This window comes from Mustela nigripes, chromosome 13, assembly GCF_022355385.1.
Source record: "Mustela nigripes isolate SB6536 chromosome 13, MUSNIG.SB6536, whole genome shotgun sequence".
NCBI classification, from domain to species: domain Eukaryota; kingdom Metazoa; phylum Chordata; class Mammalia; order Carnivora; family Mustelidae; genus Mustela; species Mustela nigripes.
The window spans coordinates 46,575,695-46,593,285 of NC_081569.1; the positions used below are offsets into that span (position 1 = coordinate 46,575,695).

The 17,591-nt window shown below is 47.3% G+C and overlaps 1 protein-coding gene across 2 annotated transcripts in view; it reads right to left on the bottom strand.

The window, feature by feature from the left end:
• Nucleotides 1-9,204: 9,204 nt before the first annotated feature.
• Nucleotides 9,205-17,591, bottom strand: part of AAGAB (alpha and gamma adaptin binding protein) — a 50,521-nt gene continuing 42,134 nt past the window's right edge. The window contains exons 6-10 of one of the 2 annotated variants that reach the window (XM_059372344.1): nt 17,300-17,382; nt 16,318-16,414; nt 12,168-12,272; nt 11,651-11,700; nt 9,205-10,982 (exon numbers count right to left, since the gene is read on the bottom strand). In XM_059372344.1, coding sequence (XP_059228327.1) covers nt 10,905-10,982; nt 11,651-11,700; nt 12,168-12,272; nt 16,318-16,414; nt 17,300-17,382 — 413 coding nt within the window. In that variant the 3' untranslated portion in view covers nt 9,205-10,904. Of the gene's footprint in view, nt 10,983-11,650; nt 11,701-11,766; nt 11,922-12,167; nt 12,273-16,317; nt 16,415-17,299; nt 17,383-17,591 lie in introns of those variants that run through there. The other variant, XM_059372345.1, reaches the window with a different exon arrangement.

Below are 17,591 nucleotides of genomic sequence, written 5' to 3' on the forward strand. Positions count from 1 at the left end.
GCTCGTTTAAATGTTTATTTTCTACTTAAAAAAAAATCCTGGGTTGGCACATTGACGGGGAAACCAGCATTGTGGGGGGGGGCTGGCAACCTTTCTCTCTCAAGGTGAAGCTGTTCCAGGTTTTGTTGAGAAGACACTCTGCCAGCACTTCTGGAAACTGAAATTAACAGAAGCAAATGCAACCGAAGGGAAAAAAAATCTCAGGCCAACATAGGCAAATGAAAAAGGGCTATTAAATTTTTTTTTTTTTTAAACACCTTGGAAAATTGGAGCTTTGGAGCACAGAGGTGTGCCGTCTCCCCCGCACCGCCCCCAGGGATGTAAGATTATCTGGCTCACGGCGGAGGATCATCAGTGACGACTTCAGCAGCTATACTGTGTAAGAAGTACCGTTCCCAGTGGCAATTAGTGAGGAAACTGGTATACATTACTTCAACTGGAAAAAAATCCCTTCTTTTCAACTGGCCTCTTGCAGAATACAGCATTGCCACGTGTAACTGGGACTTGATTCTTCGTCGCTGTTTTTGTATGAAATGACTTTATCCCATCTTTTTGCATGGGTTTCTACCAGGAAAAGCCAAGGGATTTCCCATGGAAGTCCTGTCTGATTCCAGGCCAAGGGCAGAAAATGTCTACTTCTGGCGGGTATAAATATCAAATGTGATGCCGTTTCTGATGCCTTATGGGGACAGTGGGCGCTTCCTGGCACCTCCCCGGCAGGATCCTAATGCCCCCCAGCTCTAGCCATGTGGTTTCCAGGTAGGAGAGCTGCTCTCCAAGCTCCCTGAGGACACAGGAAGAGATGGGAGGAGCACCTTGCCAGACCGATGCTGGTCTCTGACTCAGAGCCCAGAGACCCTACACAACCGCCCTCTCCGAGGCAGTCAGACACCAAGGGGCCGGGGTTCACCTGCTGTGAAGCCATCTGCCAACTGCTGCTTCCAGGAAGCCGGCTGGGCCTACCTGGACGTGCACGCATGCTCCTGGTCAGGTCTGAGACTTGTGGTGGGGGCACTCCACTGCGGCCTCCACTGGTGCCGTGGTGGCTTCCCCCAAAGCCAGGGCAGCGGTTTCCGAGGTCTCCATCGGCCTCCTGCTCCTCCTAGGCCTTCCTGTGGCACACAGCCGTCCTCCTGTTTCTTGGGGACTCGCTTCAGGTACAGCACGGTTTGAGCGATCTGGTGGCTGCGCCTGGATGGTGTCTTGGCACCCCTGATGCTCAGGGCCGAGCGCTACTTTAGGAGGTGTGAAGTCTTAGTCTTGTGTTTCTACAAAAGCTCACTTGGCCCCTCTTCTTTATAGACTAGACCCGTGGAGGAAGATGTGAGAGGAGAATGTAGGTAAGTCCACCTCTAGAAGAAATTCAGTCAGACTTCGAGGTGAGGACTTGGTGCCCTTCCCATCAGAGAGGCTGCAGCTGTACTGGGCAGGGGAGGTCCGCAGGGGTAGGGGGACTTGTGTCATATTAGTGGCCTTTCTTTAAGTCACAAAGCGGTTTTCTTAGTTTGAAAATCTTGTTGTAGGAATGGCATTTTCATGTTAAAGAGAATTTTTTAAGGACAGTTGATAGGGGCAGGAGAAAATAGGGTAGTCTGGGGGCAGGGGTGGAGGGCAGTTTTAACTGTCATGTCCTGGGTGGGACTCCCCACCCAGTTGCCTTCACCCTGGGGCTAATGCTGCCCCGAGCCCCCGAGGAGCTAGCCCCGGGCCTGAGGTCCTCAGCTGTGCACCGCCCCCAGGAGCCAACATCTCTTCTCTTCCTTTCCTCCCCCACTCCTCTTCCCAACTTTATTTAGTAACTTAGGTCCTTCCAGCACAAGCCCAGTAGGTAGCTGCCCCAGCGGCTTCGGGTTACAGGCTTGTGCTGGAACATCATCTCAGTTGGCCACCGTCCTGGCGGGCTGCAGACGATCTGACATTTTGAGACAAGCTGAGAGTCAGGAGCGGGGCCTCTGACTCCTCTTAGGAAGCGCGCGCGCACACAAGGGCAAGGCTGCTGGCAGACTTTCCCATGGTCCTTATGTTGTCTGTGTTGTATTTTTTTTATTGACCGTGGTGATTTTTTAAAAATCATTAATGTATTGGAATGAGCTGTAGCACGTATCTTGTGCTTAGTTTTTTTTTCCTCCATCTTCCCTTGGCTTCCTAGAGTTTGGACTTATCCCGGGGTTTACTCAAACTGCAGGAAAAGGCTTTAAGTAGCATGTTCATGTCACACACGCATGTATGTAGTCTGGGGAGAAGGCAGAGGGGGTTTCAGCCTGGGCCCCCAGCGGCTCTGAGACTTCGTACCAGTCTTTCCCCAGGCCCAGAGCTCACCTGAGGCCCATCTCTGTTGGCCTCAAAAGGATGAGGAAGACGAATCTGGGGACTGTTCACAGGCCGGTTTCCCAGGGGGGTTACCCATAGCAAGAGGGGGTCTGAGTTTAATGCTGGGCTCTGTGTGACTCGAAGGGGCAGAGTCGGGAGTTGGCCCGAAGATCTATAGTATGTCCCCAATTTACTAAAAACGTGTTGTACCATTTTTCTTTTCGGGGCCTGAACGTTCCCTTCTAGATCATCCATCTCAGGAGTATCCACTACTTCTCAAGAGGGTAGAAAAGCAAAACACATACCCAGCAGGCTGTGGCTCTGACACGAAGAGGAGGGGTCGCTCATAGAAGGGTGGAAGGCAGTGGGCACATGAGGTCCAGGCAACTTTCTAGAAACACAGCTAGCCGATCATGTAAACTGGATTGAGAAATGCTCTCAGTGATTCTGTAACTGATTTTTTTATGCTGAAATAATGTACACTCTAGCATTCTGGTGTTTTTATATTTATGTAATAATTTCTTAAAACCATTCAAGACAGAGAACTATTTAATTGTTTTGGAGAAAGTCAGAAAGGTCTCTCTGGGCAAGAGTCAGGGGCCCAGCCCGTTCTGAACGCTGCTGGTTGCGAGCACAGCGCTCAGCTTCCAGAAGCTACCCCCCGCAACCAAACTGGGTAAGCATGTGGCAGCACGCACAAATGGGAGGGGGGGGCTGCAGGCTCATCCCCAAGGGACCTCAGAACCCACCCCCTCTCCCTTCAGAGCAGTGAGATCTCCAGCCACAGGGATGGAGCCAGAGCCCCCTCCCTCCCCTCTTCACTCACCTCCCTGCTGCTGTGGTGAAGAGGCTCTTCCAGACACTCTGGGGTGGGGTTGGGGGGGCAGGGACAGAGTGTGGAGGGTGTTGGGTGACCTTCACTTCTCAGCCAGCCTGACCTTTGAACACCTTTGTAAAAAGCATGTACGTATTTATAGTGGTTTAGATTTTTCTAACTTTTGTATCTTAAGAGCAGAGCACCTGTTTAAGCATTTTACCCCTATTGTTAAAGATCTGTGTCATCTCTTTCCCCTGTAAGTGCCCTTCTAATAAACTTTTCATTGAAAAGCTCTTCTGGCTGGGTGGGGAGATTTTAAAGGGAGCCCCAAGGGGGTCCCAGGGGCTACACAAACGTCTTCATCCCCACCCCCCATTCTGCCCCAGCCTCTTCCACTTACCCAGGGTACCCTGCAGTGCCAGTCCACCCTCCAGTGACAACAGGAGCCCCAGCTCAGCCCAGCAAAGGTCAGGCGTGTCACACCAGGTGCCTCTCCCTCGCTTCCCACATCTAAACACCACACCAGTCCCAGCACTGCCATACCTGCATTGGCATTTTGCATCATTGTACAAATGTACAATGTATCAATGTACTTTGCATTCAAGTACAGGAAAGATGAGTGCCACCAGATTCATCCCCCCATAGGCATGGAGGTAGTTTTAGATTCCTAAAGAAGGTTTTCACACTGCAGCTCCAAGGACTTGGTCAGTGCCTCTGAAAACTCCCAAGGAGAAATAGACTACTTGGTCGAATCTTCACTGACCCCAGATAATGTGGATTAAGAAACAAGATTAAAATGAATAAACAAGTTTTTCAGGGGTGGGGAATGGCATGGGGCTAGAATAATCCTCTAGCCAGGCCACTTGTCCAGCTTTTTCCTGCTAAGGAACTCCTCAAATACCTCCCACACCTGAACAGAGGTCAAGTTCACAGGGGCAGCACCTCTGGGCCTAGCGATTGGGCCCCCACGGCCTGCAGTGAAGTCCTACCTTCAGAATTACTAGTTCTACCATCCTGTCCCTGTCTTCCCCAAGGTTTTAGCCAGTATTTCTCAGCAAGTGACTCAAATCCCCAACTCTAACCCAACCTGTTCCTTCAGATCCACGACTTAAAATTCCAGTTGCCTGGTAAATGGGACCCAAATCACAGCAGCCCCAACCCGTCCCCTCTTTCAGCTTGTTCAAGCTAGCACTCTAGGGACTCCCAGTTTTGATCAGTAGCCCCATCCCCTCCTCCCCCCTCTCCAAGTCCTGAACAGGTCCGAGGCATTTTTCTCCCGAGCTTTCCATCCCCTACTGAGCAAGCCTCCCTTTCGGGAAGGCCCCACTCCCCAACTGTCCTGGCCCTCTCAGGCAAACTTCTCTTGGGCCTGTGCCTACTCCAGCTGGGTTGGTGTTCCCAGACCACTGTATGCACTCTTGACATTCCTTCCTCAGTGACCTCATCTCCCCGCATGATTTCAAGCCACATTAATGCTAATGACTCCCAAGTCCATATTTATAGCACAGACATCAGTCCCAAGTTTCAGACTTGTATCCCACAGCCTACTGGCGCACAGAGATGCCACAGCACTTCACACTCATGGTCGTGGAAGTGGAATTCATCCTTGCCCTCGTTAAACCACATCCCTCTCCTCTGGCCTACCGGCCTGGAAGCCATAGTCACCCGACGCTTCCTCAGCCCCACGTCCACCCAGTCCTGCTCGTCCACGCCCCCTGCCCTGTACTTCAGGTCCTTAGCACCCAGACCACACGGCTTCTCAATAGCTCCCCGCCTCCGCCTGCACTCCCAGGAAAGCATCATCAGCACGGCTGTGTGATCCGCATGACCTTAGATGCTCCGGGCCACAGCACAAGCTCCAAAGCCTTTATCAGGAACCCCTGGGCTCTCGGCACTTGGCCCCTATCTGGCTGTCACAGCTGTTAGTGCGCAACCCGGCAGTGAACAGGTGGCGGAGCTCCTTACGGACTCCCCTCCGTGAAGACGAGCCCTCTTCCCCAGTCCACACCCACGCCCCGGGCCTGCCCGACACCCCAGCAGGGCACTCAAGCACTGTCACCAATGCTCTGGGACTCAGGCAGACATTCCCTCCAGGAAGCCTTCCGTGATTATACTGCCAGTCAGCCCCACTGTGTGGTAACCGTGTTTGCTTTCCCATCGAGGCTGAGTTCCCAGAGAGCAGCGTTTGCATCTTCTCATAGCCCCGCCTTCTTTGGGCCACCAACTTTTGGCGAATTAATGACTCAGTTAGTGGCCACATCTCACAGGTTCTACCTTAGCAATATCTTTTGCATCTGCTTCCACTGTGCTACCCTGCAAGTCCTTACTCACGCATGAAGGTAGGCCACTCCATTCCTGATTCCTACTGATCCCAACTACTATACTGTCCTGCTAACATGTGCCCTCTAGTCCGGGGGCCACCATGCCGTTTCTCTACCCACAGCAAAAACCACAAATCCCAGTGCGGGGTCTGTTCTCAGCCTCAGAATCCTTCTCAACATAGCTCTCCAGGCAGGTAGTGCTAATCAGTTAGTTTTGGCTGCTACCGCTGCCAGATTTCCCAGCAATGTAATTGTGGTTAGAGGTCTATTCCGCTCCAGACCCCTTGGCCTCCGTGATTACCATCCGAGTAGGCACTGGCACCACATAGTAGCATTTCAAGGTTTTCTCCACATTTCATTCCATCCCTATTTACCACCATATCTCTAACTGGACTATGAGGGTTTTCCAATTTTTTTTTTTTAAAGATTTTATTTATTTATTTGACAGAGATCACAAGTAGGCAGAGAGGAAGGCAGAGAGAGAGAGGAAGGGAAGCAGGCTCCCTGCCGAGCAGAAAGCCCGACACGGGACCCTGGGATCATGACCTGAGCAGAAGGCAGAAGCCTAACCCACTAAGCCACCCAGGTGCCCTCCAACTGCTTTCTCTCCAAACCTCTGTCCATGCTGCAACTTCCTTTGAGACCTTGCTGCCTCCACTCACCCATCTGCCCCAATTCATACCCGAGCCCCTGGCTCATTTTAAGCATCACTTCCTCAATGTCAGTGGGTCTTGAAGTGTAGACCCTGGACAACAGCATCAGTAAGCACCCCAGCTGGTCAAAACATACTTCCCCAGGCTCCACTTGGGACCTAGTGAGCCAGAAACTCTGGGCTGGGGCCCTACAGGTGGCTCCAGTCTGGGCCCAGGTTTGAGAGGATTGCTCCGAGGTGCACTTTCCAGTCTCCCCTTCCCATGGCAACTGAGGCTGGTCACCGCACCTCACCTGCTCCCCCAGCATGTTACCTTTGTGGCCTCGTCTTGCTTGCCCCCTTCTGTCACCCGGGTTGGATGAGGAGCTTCCAGAGAGAACCCACATCCTTCCCCAAGTCTGTGGTCTCTGCCACACCTGCCCCAGCCTGGCACCAGGAAGGTTCACAGGCAGTGCTGGACCCTGAAACCAGGCTCATCTCTCACCTGGGTAAAGGAACGCCTTATGGTTGCTTTTTCTCAACTCCAACCTTGAAGCCTTCTAACTTCCCCACTGACGACATTCTGAGAATTTTCCAGAATGGCAGGATTGGTGCAGACTCTGTCCTTGGGCTTCAGATGAAGAGGCTGGCCTCCCAAACTGTGCTGTTTCCTACCCCAGACCTCACTTAGCCCCCATTTTGTAGCATGGAAGCCACCTGGTTGGTAAGAGAAAAGGGAGAGGCAATGATTGGTCACCTCCCACAGGTGAGAACCACGGAGGCTGGTTAAGAACTGCTTTACGTGACCTGTTTATGCCTCCCAGATTTGTGCTCGTGGGGAGAGAGGCTTTAGACCTATAAACAGATATGACAGCTTGCTAGAGGGAAAATTTTTTTTCTTCCCAAACCTGTGTTCCAAAGTTGCAGTAATAACCATGAGGTCCAGGTTCTGAATCAGTACTTTTCCAAAAGGAAATCAGGTAGAACCATGGATCATTCATGGCTGGAATGGAGCTAGGTGGTGTTCCAACAAAAGGCCCATGTGGTTGCTACCACCTCTCTTCCTAATTTTCCACTCTGCATATCAGAGAAATACCTCAGCATCGAGGAATCTGCTTTCTAGTCTAGACTCTAGCTTTAGTGCTACAAACACATACACTAAACTCTGCATAAAGATATCCGCACAAAGAGCAAGACTCAAGGTGTTAATAACAAGCTAGATAGCGCCAAGAATGTGAAACCGAGAATTTCTAAAATCTTTTCTGCAACAGCTTCTATGCCAGAGACGCAAGGATGGAGCTCTACACTAAACCCTAAGTGGAATCTAAGTCAAACCGTGAACTTCACCCTGCACGTTCAGCCTGCTTTTAGGACACACAAATTCAAGGGAAGTTCATCGTCAGGGTGTCCTCCTCCATGAAGGTGGTACACACTTGACTAGATTTTTCATCTCCTCTACCTGTAGTGCTCCAGTAAGATTTGGTATTTAACGACAGAATGCTGTACCTAAATTGTGTGACTGCTTTAAATCTGGGGTTGGGGGGTGCGGTGAAGGACTCTAGCTCATTACACAATTCTCTGAAGCTCTGTCTCCATCAATCAGAATGTTCAATGAATCAGAGCCTCTGACCACACTAGACACATGTTCGCTAAATTTAACTCTGCGTCCACAAGCACTCAGAATAGTTCATGGAGCTCTCAGCTTACCCTCAGACAGTAATTCTTCTAAGGCTGCTTTTCTGTGGCAGGCCAGCGCAGGGCAAGAGGCACTCCACGTGCTCTCTCGATGGCCATTGTTACAAGACTGGCCCGAGGTTAAGGGAATCCAGCAAGCCACAGTGACGGTGTTGATCCCCTTCTCTCCATAGTGGGGAACAGGAAGGGAGCAACAGATCACATTTCATGAGTTACAAGTAGTCTGCAGTGATGGCCTGACATGCTCGATGGTCCTTGAACCACATCCCATATTACTCAGCTGTCCAAGTCTAGCGTCCCTGAATCTCTTGCTTCTCTGAATTAGATGTGGCCAAGTTCTATAAATAGAGAGAAAGCAAACTGGTTCTGTCAATCTTCTCACACTCTGGCAGGATAACATATTTTAAAATTATAAAAATATCTATGTCTTCATCACTCTAAAATTATTACATAACACATGATTTTCTCAGGGGAAAAAAAAAAAAGCTTATTTTTGTCTCTCCTTACCTTCCAATACTCGTGGACCTTCAAACTTTTGTCATCAGTTTTTTCAAACTAGCATATCCAAATTGATGCCAAAATTCAGGGCCTACTATATGCCCAACTCTGTTACACAAATAGAGAAATGTTGGGGGGAGAAACCCGAGTATCACTTAAAATCCCAGACTGTCCATAGTAACTTGTATTGGCATGTACATAGATCACATCAGATAGACTGCAACTTCTTTTTTTTTTTTTTTTTTGGGGGGGGGGAGGGGTGGGGAGGGGCAGAGGGAAAGAGAAAATCTTAAGCAGACCCCTTGCCCAGTGCAGAGCCCAACTCAGGGCTTGATCTCACAACCCTGAGATCATGATCTGAGCCGAAATCAAGAGTCAAACACTTAAGTGACTGAGCCACGCAGGTGGCCAGGTAGAACACAACTTTTATTACACTATTAGCTCATGATCACTCTTCTTACCATGGGCCTTTAGGAGACAAGCACTGGACACTTTATCCCCAATGTTCTCTGGAAGGGGCCAACAGCCCCAAAAAGCTGAGGTCTTCAAGTTTTTATTGTTTTTGAGAGAGAGTGTATGTGTGTGTGTGCATGTGCACGCATGTAAGCTTGCACACACACATGCATGCTTGCATGAGCAGAGGATGAGCAGAGGGAGAAGCAGACTCCCCGCCAAGCATGGAGCCAGATGCGGGGCTCGATCTCAGAACCCTGAGATCACGATCTGAGCTGAAGGCAGAGGCCTAACCCCATGAGCCATCCAGACGCCCCGAACGCTGAGGTCTTAAAAAGGTCAGCTGATACACATGTATGTGGGAGACTCCAAAATCATGAGTTTGACCAACTCTCCAGTTATTCACTACCTACGCCCAGTGTGAAGGAAGCCTTCCCCAACACAGGCCGTGCTAAAACAACAATCATAACACACATTAGCAGACTTTATAAATAAATCATATTTTAATCACCTGGCTTTGTTTAATCCAGAAAATCACATTCACAGCTTTTTCTAGTCTGTGTTCCCTAACCATGTGACCTGATATATTTTCTGAAACACTTCATGTTTTAAGAATATTCTGCCTTTCATTTCACAACCCCAGAGCCAACTTCCCTTGCATTCTTAACAGCTAATACAGCCACCTCAAAGATGATGGAATGGTGATCAGCTATTGTCTCAAAGACCTTCAGAATAGTTAAAAGAGGAGGGAAAAAAAGAAAAAGGAAAGCGGGGAGAAAGGGTCACCAAGCAAGATAACTGCCAATGTTGCCTGCAATGATGGCTCTTCCTGAATGCTCCAATCACTGAAACCTTCCCCTCCTTGGTCAAGGCTGCCCTGGCCCAGGACCTGGAGCATTCCACTCCTCCCACCATTCCTTCTGCAGAGATTAGTGGGGCACAGAGGGGTCTGAAGCTTGTTTCTGCTGGTGACCTAAGGATTTCACAGTCCACGCTAAGCCAGGAGTGGCTGTCAGCCCGTTCGCCAGCACCAACCAGGCAGCTGGGGCACCATGCACCAGGCTAGAACCGTGGCAATGGCTACCACAGTGAATGTCAATGGCATACATTCCCAAGTGTCTACAAACACAGAAATAGGGATTTTTATTTGCTATATTTCCCACACTTCTTTAGGAAACATTCCCTGTGGGGATCGGCTCCCCCGAAGCTGAGCCCCCACTCTGAGCCCTGCACGTCACACTGGCCCTCAGAGCTTCACCACCTAACCTCTCACATCCTCCTTCTCCGGCTCACCCACCCTGCAGTGTGACCGTGCTGGCAGTGATCTGTTGAGTTCTCAGAGACAAAGAGGGGAAAGTTGCCTTGTTTTGAGGGTATAAAGTGTGACAGCACAGCTCTGATATCTCATGAGCTCTCAGGAAGACGAGTTTCCTCCTGGTAGGACTAATGCAAAAGCCTCCAGATAAGGTCACAGACTGCTTCAGTGGCCCAGAACAGGGAATTCCTGAAGTTTCTTTCTCTTAAACACAAACCCCGCCCCCTCATAAGAGCAACCTGGTAGATGGGTTTGTTTATCCCTACCAGAGGACACCTTGGCCTCCTCTAACATTGTCTAAAAATTCACCCTTGTTTCTCAGTAGTTTCTGGTGTGAGCTGAGACACTCTTTCACAGGAAATGGCCAGAGACTTTTTTTCGCGCGAGACTGAGCTAAGAGCCACTGACTCTGGGCCCACCTACCGCGTGGCACAAATCAAGTCTACTGCTTCCTTCCCTACCATCAAAAGCACCAAAGCTCAGGGTGGGCAAGCTCCCTGCAGGCAGAAAATCCAGAAGCTTGAGGAAAGGTGGCACCAGCTCCTGATCCACAGTGACAGAGTGTGACTGCAGAGGACACTCTGCAAAAGGTGGGCCGGGAATGGCATGGTGGCCTCCTCCTGCAGCTGGGGCAAACCACCCAGGCCTCTGTACTAGGAAAACTGTCACTCCTTGCTGGCATTACCTTCCTTGCTCCCTTCCACTGTACTGAGGGAGAAAAGCCCCACTACCCCTACTAAAAACTAAAAGTAAGACAGCCCTAAAACTGAGTCAGGAGGCCAACAGGATGCTGGGAAGTCTGGCCAAACAGAACTGGGTGCAGCAGGGAAGAGTCTGAGGCAGTCAAACCCTAGTGCGGGCGATTTAGTGTTCTTCATCAGAGGAAAGGCCTTCGATTTCGTCTCTGTCTCCCCCAATTGCCATCCAGAAGGCTTTGGCCACCTGTGGACAGAAGCATGCAGCACATTTTAGGCAAGAGCTACCCTGCAGCTTGGTTCATGAGTCAGTCAATACGCTGAACTGATCAAGGCCTAACGCTCTATACCCTGCCCTCCAGCCCTCCAGCCCTGGGTAGCCAAACCCTTGGAGACCCTGACCCGGGACTTCCACTTCTAGAAATTTATACTAAGGACAAAATCAGAGTGACATACAAAGGTGATGGTGTGTTAAGATTATGCACAGCTTCTCTACTTATAGAAACAAAAAAACGCACATGACCTAAATGTCCAAAAGGGAAATGGATAAATAAATGAGGGCACATTCATACAATGAAATACCGTAAACCACATACATTTCCTGCCAAGAACATGTGTTGCGTTGGTAATAACAAAACAGAACAAAACAAAACGACTAAGGGTTTTCCAGCCCAACAGTTAGGAAGGCAAACATCCTGAGTCTCAATGAAAGTTCTATGTCACTCAACATTTGAAAAATCTTGGTTTGACTACAGCAAATATATTACTACTGTGTAAACATTCAATGAGTTTCAAGCTACCATCCAACTGAAAGTTCACACTGAGACATCTAGAAGTCAATGAGTGGGATACCTAATTCTAACAGCACCAGACGTTCTCATAGATACTCAATAAATATGTGACTGGTCATCTCACCTTTTCTGCATGCAACTTTCTTTGCTCGTGAGGAAGCGTCGCAGCCTTGTCTAGGGGGAAAACAGATCTTAAGAAATTCGCTTAATAGCACAGGAGAGTCTGGAGTGTACGGATGTTCTAACACTAGAAGATGAGAGATGGGTTTCAAAGACAAATGCTTATGGCGCAGTCATTACAGCTGTTAGGGAGTTTAAGTCTTCCTGATTTTCCACAAGGGGATGATGTGAGTAAACTGGCAGGGATCTTACTGATTCCAGGTTAATGAGACACACTGAAAGAAACCGAGAGAGGCAAGAAAAGAAGGGAGAGTAAGAGGAAAGAGAGTGAAGAAAGAGGAAAACTTTTCCCGGGGGAATTTCTACCAACAGAGGATGGCACAGTCCCCCAGGCACCAGGTGTCTCCAGACAGCTGACACCAGAGCATGGAATCCAATCAGTGGTTACAAAACAAAATCCTACCATATAAAATAGAGGAGCACCAGGAGAGGAACATGTTAGACATGATGGAGCCAATTACCTTTCATTTCCTTTAACTTTGAAAACAGTCTTTCAAAATTCTCCAAATCTCCTCCACCAGTAGTAAGACTGGCTAATTCTTGAATATCCAGATCTAACATGGGATCTGAAAAAAGGATTTGTCACATTATTTGCCCGAAATGACTTCTGCGTGTGCTAAATACACAGTCATACAGAATCGATCTTAGCTTTGATGGGAGCCATCACTGAATGAGTACTCCATGTGTCCCCGCTTTCCTGTGTGTGGTGCTCCCCCTGCTTGGCTGCTAGTGCGCCCCCACAAATGAAGAGTAAGCTTATTTTATCCTTACATTATACTGAGGCAAAGAACTTGGTTTCATCTTAGAGATAAGAAATGTAGAGCTGTGAGTTGAAGTGACTTGCTCAAGGTCACAGCTGGTGTGAACGCAGCGGATTCACACTTAGGTGTTTCCAACTCTAAAGGCCACCCTCTCTACTGAGGGGTATCGATCAACAACAGATGTCTGGAATTTATACCATATTTTCCTGTACGACAAATATTTTCCCATTACGGACAGCCACTACATAAGGTGGTTAGGGCAGTAATCGATGCCTGTGATTTACACATGAAGAAGCTGGCTTTAAAAATGAACTCATCTAAAATTACAGCTACTCGGCAGGAAAACCAATGCCTACCTATTTCCTTACTACAAATCCTTCACTATTTCTATCACAGCCTGTTATCTCTTTACACAATTTATTTTTAATCAGCATTCTTACTCACTCTCCACTCTATGCCAAACACCTCTAGGAAGTCTTTCCTAGCCAGCCCAGTTCACAGGTCTCCTTCCCTAGAATTCATCCCATACTTTTTAGAGAGGGAGAGAGTGCGTGTGAGCTGGGGGACAGGGAATGGGGGAGAGGGAGATAGAATCCTCAAGCAGACTCCTCGCGGAGTGTAGAGCTCAACTAGGGTGGAGGGCTCAATCCCACGACCCCAAGATCATGACCTGAGCCGAAGTCAAGAGTTGGAGGCTTCATCAATTGAGCCACCCAGGGGCCCCATGATTCCATTTCATTTCTGTGACAGATCCATGAGGAAAAATTTTATTTTATAGAAAGGGAAACTAGGGCCTATAGAGAGGCTAAATAACTCACTCAAGGTCATCTCACCATTAGTGGCAGAGCTATGATTTGAAGCCATTTGTCCAGGACTCCAAGTCCACAACCGTGAGCATTATACTGCAAGGCTCATCTCTACAGTTTTAAGGTACAAGCTGCTTGAAGACAAGGACAGCTTCTAATTCTCCACATCAACTACAATGCCATACAGATAATCTAGTGTTAAGAATGCACTTTAGCTCATAAATTTCCTTTGGTTCAGGGGAAGTTTCATGGAGGCAGCAGATGCACAGGGCTGGAGGTTAAGAATCTGTGATTTATCTATGCATACATGGTAGCTGGACGTGCACAGAATCACTCCATGCTTAAATATGGGTTTGGCAGAGGAGTTTAGATGGAGCACCGAGGAATGGCAATCTTGAGAGGCCGGATGAACGAGGGTCATCTAACAGAGAAAGGAAAAGAATAACCAGAGAAGTCAGAAGTGTCGGGTGAGCAAGAGAAAATGTTTCAAAAAAGGACTGATCCGTAATTTTGAAAGCTGCCAAGAGGTCAAGACAAGGACTGGGAAATACCTATTACCTTTAGTGGTCTGGAGGTCGCTGGTGAACTGTTTTAGTAGCAAAATGGGACAAAAACTAGGTGGGAGTGAGCTAAAGAGTAATGGGAGGTGAGGGATGGAAAGTTCTCCCTCCAATAAAGAGAGGAGGAAGATGTGGGATTGACAAGGGATTTACCCCTGTTTGGCTTGGTTTTTACCTTCTTTTAAAATTTTGAAACAATTTTAGTATTACAAAAAAGTTGCAAAAACAGTAGGGTTCCACCTTCATCTCCTAGCCGAAGTATGACACAAGTTGAGAAGTTAATAATGGTACAGTGCTATTAACCAAACTACAGACTTCATTCCACCTTCGTCACTTTTCTCCCTAGCATCCTGTTTCAGAAGCTTACAGAGAATTCGGCTACGATATCTCTGTAGTCTTCTTCAATGTGTGACCACTCCTTATAGTCTTTCCTCGTCTGTCATGGCTTTGACACTTCTGAAGAGAACTCGTCAGTGATTTTGTAGACAGTCCCTCAGTATGGGTTTGTTGGATGTTTTCCTAGGAGACTGAGGTCACACACCTTGGCATGGAGACCACAGGCATGATGAGTCCTTCTGGTGCCCCTAGCAGGGGGCACAGGATGTCAGCACGCCTTACTGCTGGTGAGCTTCAACACCACTGAAAGGCTACCTGCCGGGTTTCTCCAGGGCAAAGTTACTATCTTCCATTTTGTATTAAGTAAGTATCTCGGGAGAGCTACTTTAGAAGATGTAGATGTCACGTTTCTTCGCAAACTTTCATCTACTAACTCTCACATCCATTGGTGGATCCTGATCGTGGCTGATAAGGATTTTTCTTTCCCTCATTCCTTCCATGTGTATTAATTAGAATTCTTCTGCAAGAAGAGCCGCCCTTTCTTGCCCAGTTATTTCTTATATTAGTTTGGATTTACAGATATTTATTTTGCTCTATGGGTTGCAGCCCAATACTAAATTCGATCTCGCTGGTCACACTGCTCCAGCATGGGCCACTGGAAGCTCTCTCCAAGGTTGGCCTGGTGCCCTTTCAACACGCTCCCACCCCTTCTGTCAGTAGTTCCTTACTTTCTGGCCCCAGGAGATGGCTCTAGGTTCAGCATCCTGCATTCTTCCTGCCCCGGACCTAGAATCAATCACTTCTCCAAGGGCCCCTGGATCCTTTTATTGGCAAAAGGTATTTAAAAAGCAAGATCTGAATGCTAAGGGTGTCAACAGCTATTGGGAGTGTGAGTGCTTCCAGGCCCTCTCAGTGGAAATAGGTAGGAAACACACACACACACACACACTAACATGCACATGCATATCTCTGTTTATTGCTCTATTGCTCTAACTGTTAAGTATGTCATCATGCTAATACCTTGAGTTCCAGCCTAGAACCAAGGGTTCAACCCAGCTTTTTCCTTTCCTTAGATGTGGCTTCTTTCTCAGACAGTGAGAAACCTTGCTCTCATTCTCTAGATTTTCTGATTTTTTTCAACCCTGATATATACAAAATATACATAATTTCAGCATTTCTAAACCATACCCCTATGACATTCAAATGTATTAAACAGAGTTCGTTATTTCTGTTCCACTGTTTCTGTTTGGGGCCTCCTGGTATCCGGTCAGAATGCTATTTCCCCAAGTTATTTAGGTTAGTGTGGTTACTGGTTTGCTTTCATGGCAGAGACTTTAGTGGGTCTAAAGCCAGTAGGAGGGACCCAAGTGAGAAGACAAGGTTAAACATACTAAAGAGAAAAGAGATTATACGTAATTTTTCCTTCTTAATATGCGTCTATTACCAAACACTTAAGTTTTCTACATGGACACTCTTCTAATCAGAAATAGAGTTTTGCAAATCCTGCATGTTGGGCCCTCTGTGGCATAAAAAGAAAGCAGAGATGTTAGTAGTTTCCCCAAAAAAAGGACATTTACAGTTACCGTCAACTACATTTCTTGGCTTTGGGACGTCAGAATGGATTCTAGTCTCAGTTCTGGGACCTTTCTGTTAGATGCCCTTGGACAAGTTCTTAAACTGCTCTGGGCCTCAGCTCCGTCTCCATAAAATAACTTCTCTGCCAAACTTCATTACCAAACATGAGAAAGTAGATCTAAAAGAACTTTCAAAGGATGTGAAAGGGCTTATAAAGTTGTATTATTCTTGTTACCATCAATTCTGCCAACTGTTAAATACTATGAAAAAAAAAAAACTGGAATATGGAGATATAAAGCTGTTTCACCACCTGGTTCTGTCTGTCTCCGTTAAGATGATCTGAATCAAGATCCTGCTACAAGAATCAGAGAAAATGGTACCCACGGACTGCTTCTGTGGTTATTCTCCCTCCTTTTCTGATAGCTGTCCACAAGGCTCACATTCACTTGGGGTACACTATCAATTTTCTTCCCTTGTTCATGTTTCAAGTTAATTTCCCCCCAGATGATTTATGCCCCATACCTCTTCCAAGTTCCACAGAGCAGTCTCCTGGCAGCCAAAGGAGGAACTTACCCACGACACTATCAGCCTGAGTGTCTGTTGTGTTAGATGCACCGCCCCGATGATCCAAGAGAGATTCAGTCCTCGCTGCTGCTGGCAAATGGGGCTGCTGTTGAGGAAAATACACACAAGCACTAATTTAATAGTAGGCTATTTCAGAACTAAAGCCAGAGAGACTTTAAGAGACACTTCCCCTCCCTGGTTGGCTTTAGAGAAGCAGTAACAGAAGCTAGAGACAATGAGAGATGGAAGAAGAAGCAATGTCACATTAAAAAAATAAATAAGAGGCTAAAAATTCACTAACTCAGGAATATTTTCCCTTCAGGAAAAACCAGAAAGTATTATGATTTTGCTATTGGCTACTAAAACACGCCTTTTGTTTGCTTTAAGAGCCATGTTTTATTCAAAATGTGAAAATGGACATAAGCATATCATAAAGTGCTCAAGACTGATGAAAAAGATGCCTGGGGAGACAATATGGCAGTCTGCTGTGCAGTTTGCTCTTGATTCCAGCATGCTGACCAAGGTACACTCGAACCCAAATCCTTGAGGCCACAGGGTCAAAGTCAGACGATGAAGCCCACTGAAGGCAGGGACCCTGCCTCAGATTGGTACAGGGCTTCGGACATAGGATTACTGACAAAGAACCATCAATTCTATTTTATAAAGATCGGGAGGCAACTTTATGTCTCAAGGAAATCCTAGCACGTTTTCTTAAAGCCTCTAGCAAAACCAAAACCAAAACCCCATGGAACAGCCCAAACTGTAAACATCTTGAGAGGGCTTATTGCTTTAATGCCGAACCAGCCTTCTCTCAACAGGTACCAGGCGCAAGAGGACTGTTTTAGGTTCTCTTTTTACCCTTGGTCTACTATTGTCTGCTGCCTCTTAAATGGAAAGGAAAAAATGACAATGGTATAGAGACTTGAAACAATGAGAAAAAACAACAATGAGAAAAAACCAAACTCTGAAAGGATCCAGGAAGAATCTTTACCTCTGAGGCACACATATCTGCTGACCCAATGCTATGGTTTGCTCCAGCCAATGAGCTAAGAAGACTAAAGCCTTGGTTCCTATCTGAAAAGAAAACAATACAATCACTGAAATTTGTTATTTACATTTTAAAATGTTAAAATGACCGTGATGAAGAAACAAACAGTGGCTACTGCCTCATTATAAAAGTTTTAACTACAGAAACTGTTACTGTTGGATGACATCAGGAATGTATAGGTCTTACTCATGTTTGCATTTTCTTTATAATTATTATATGAAAATACAAATTTTTG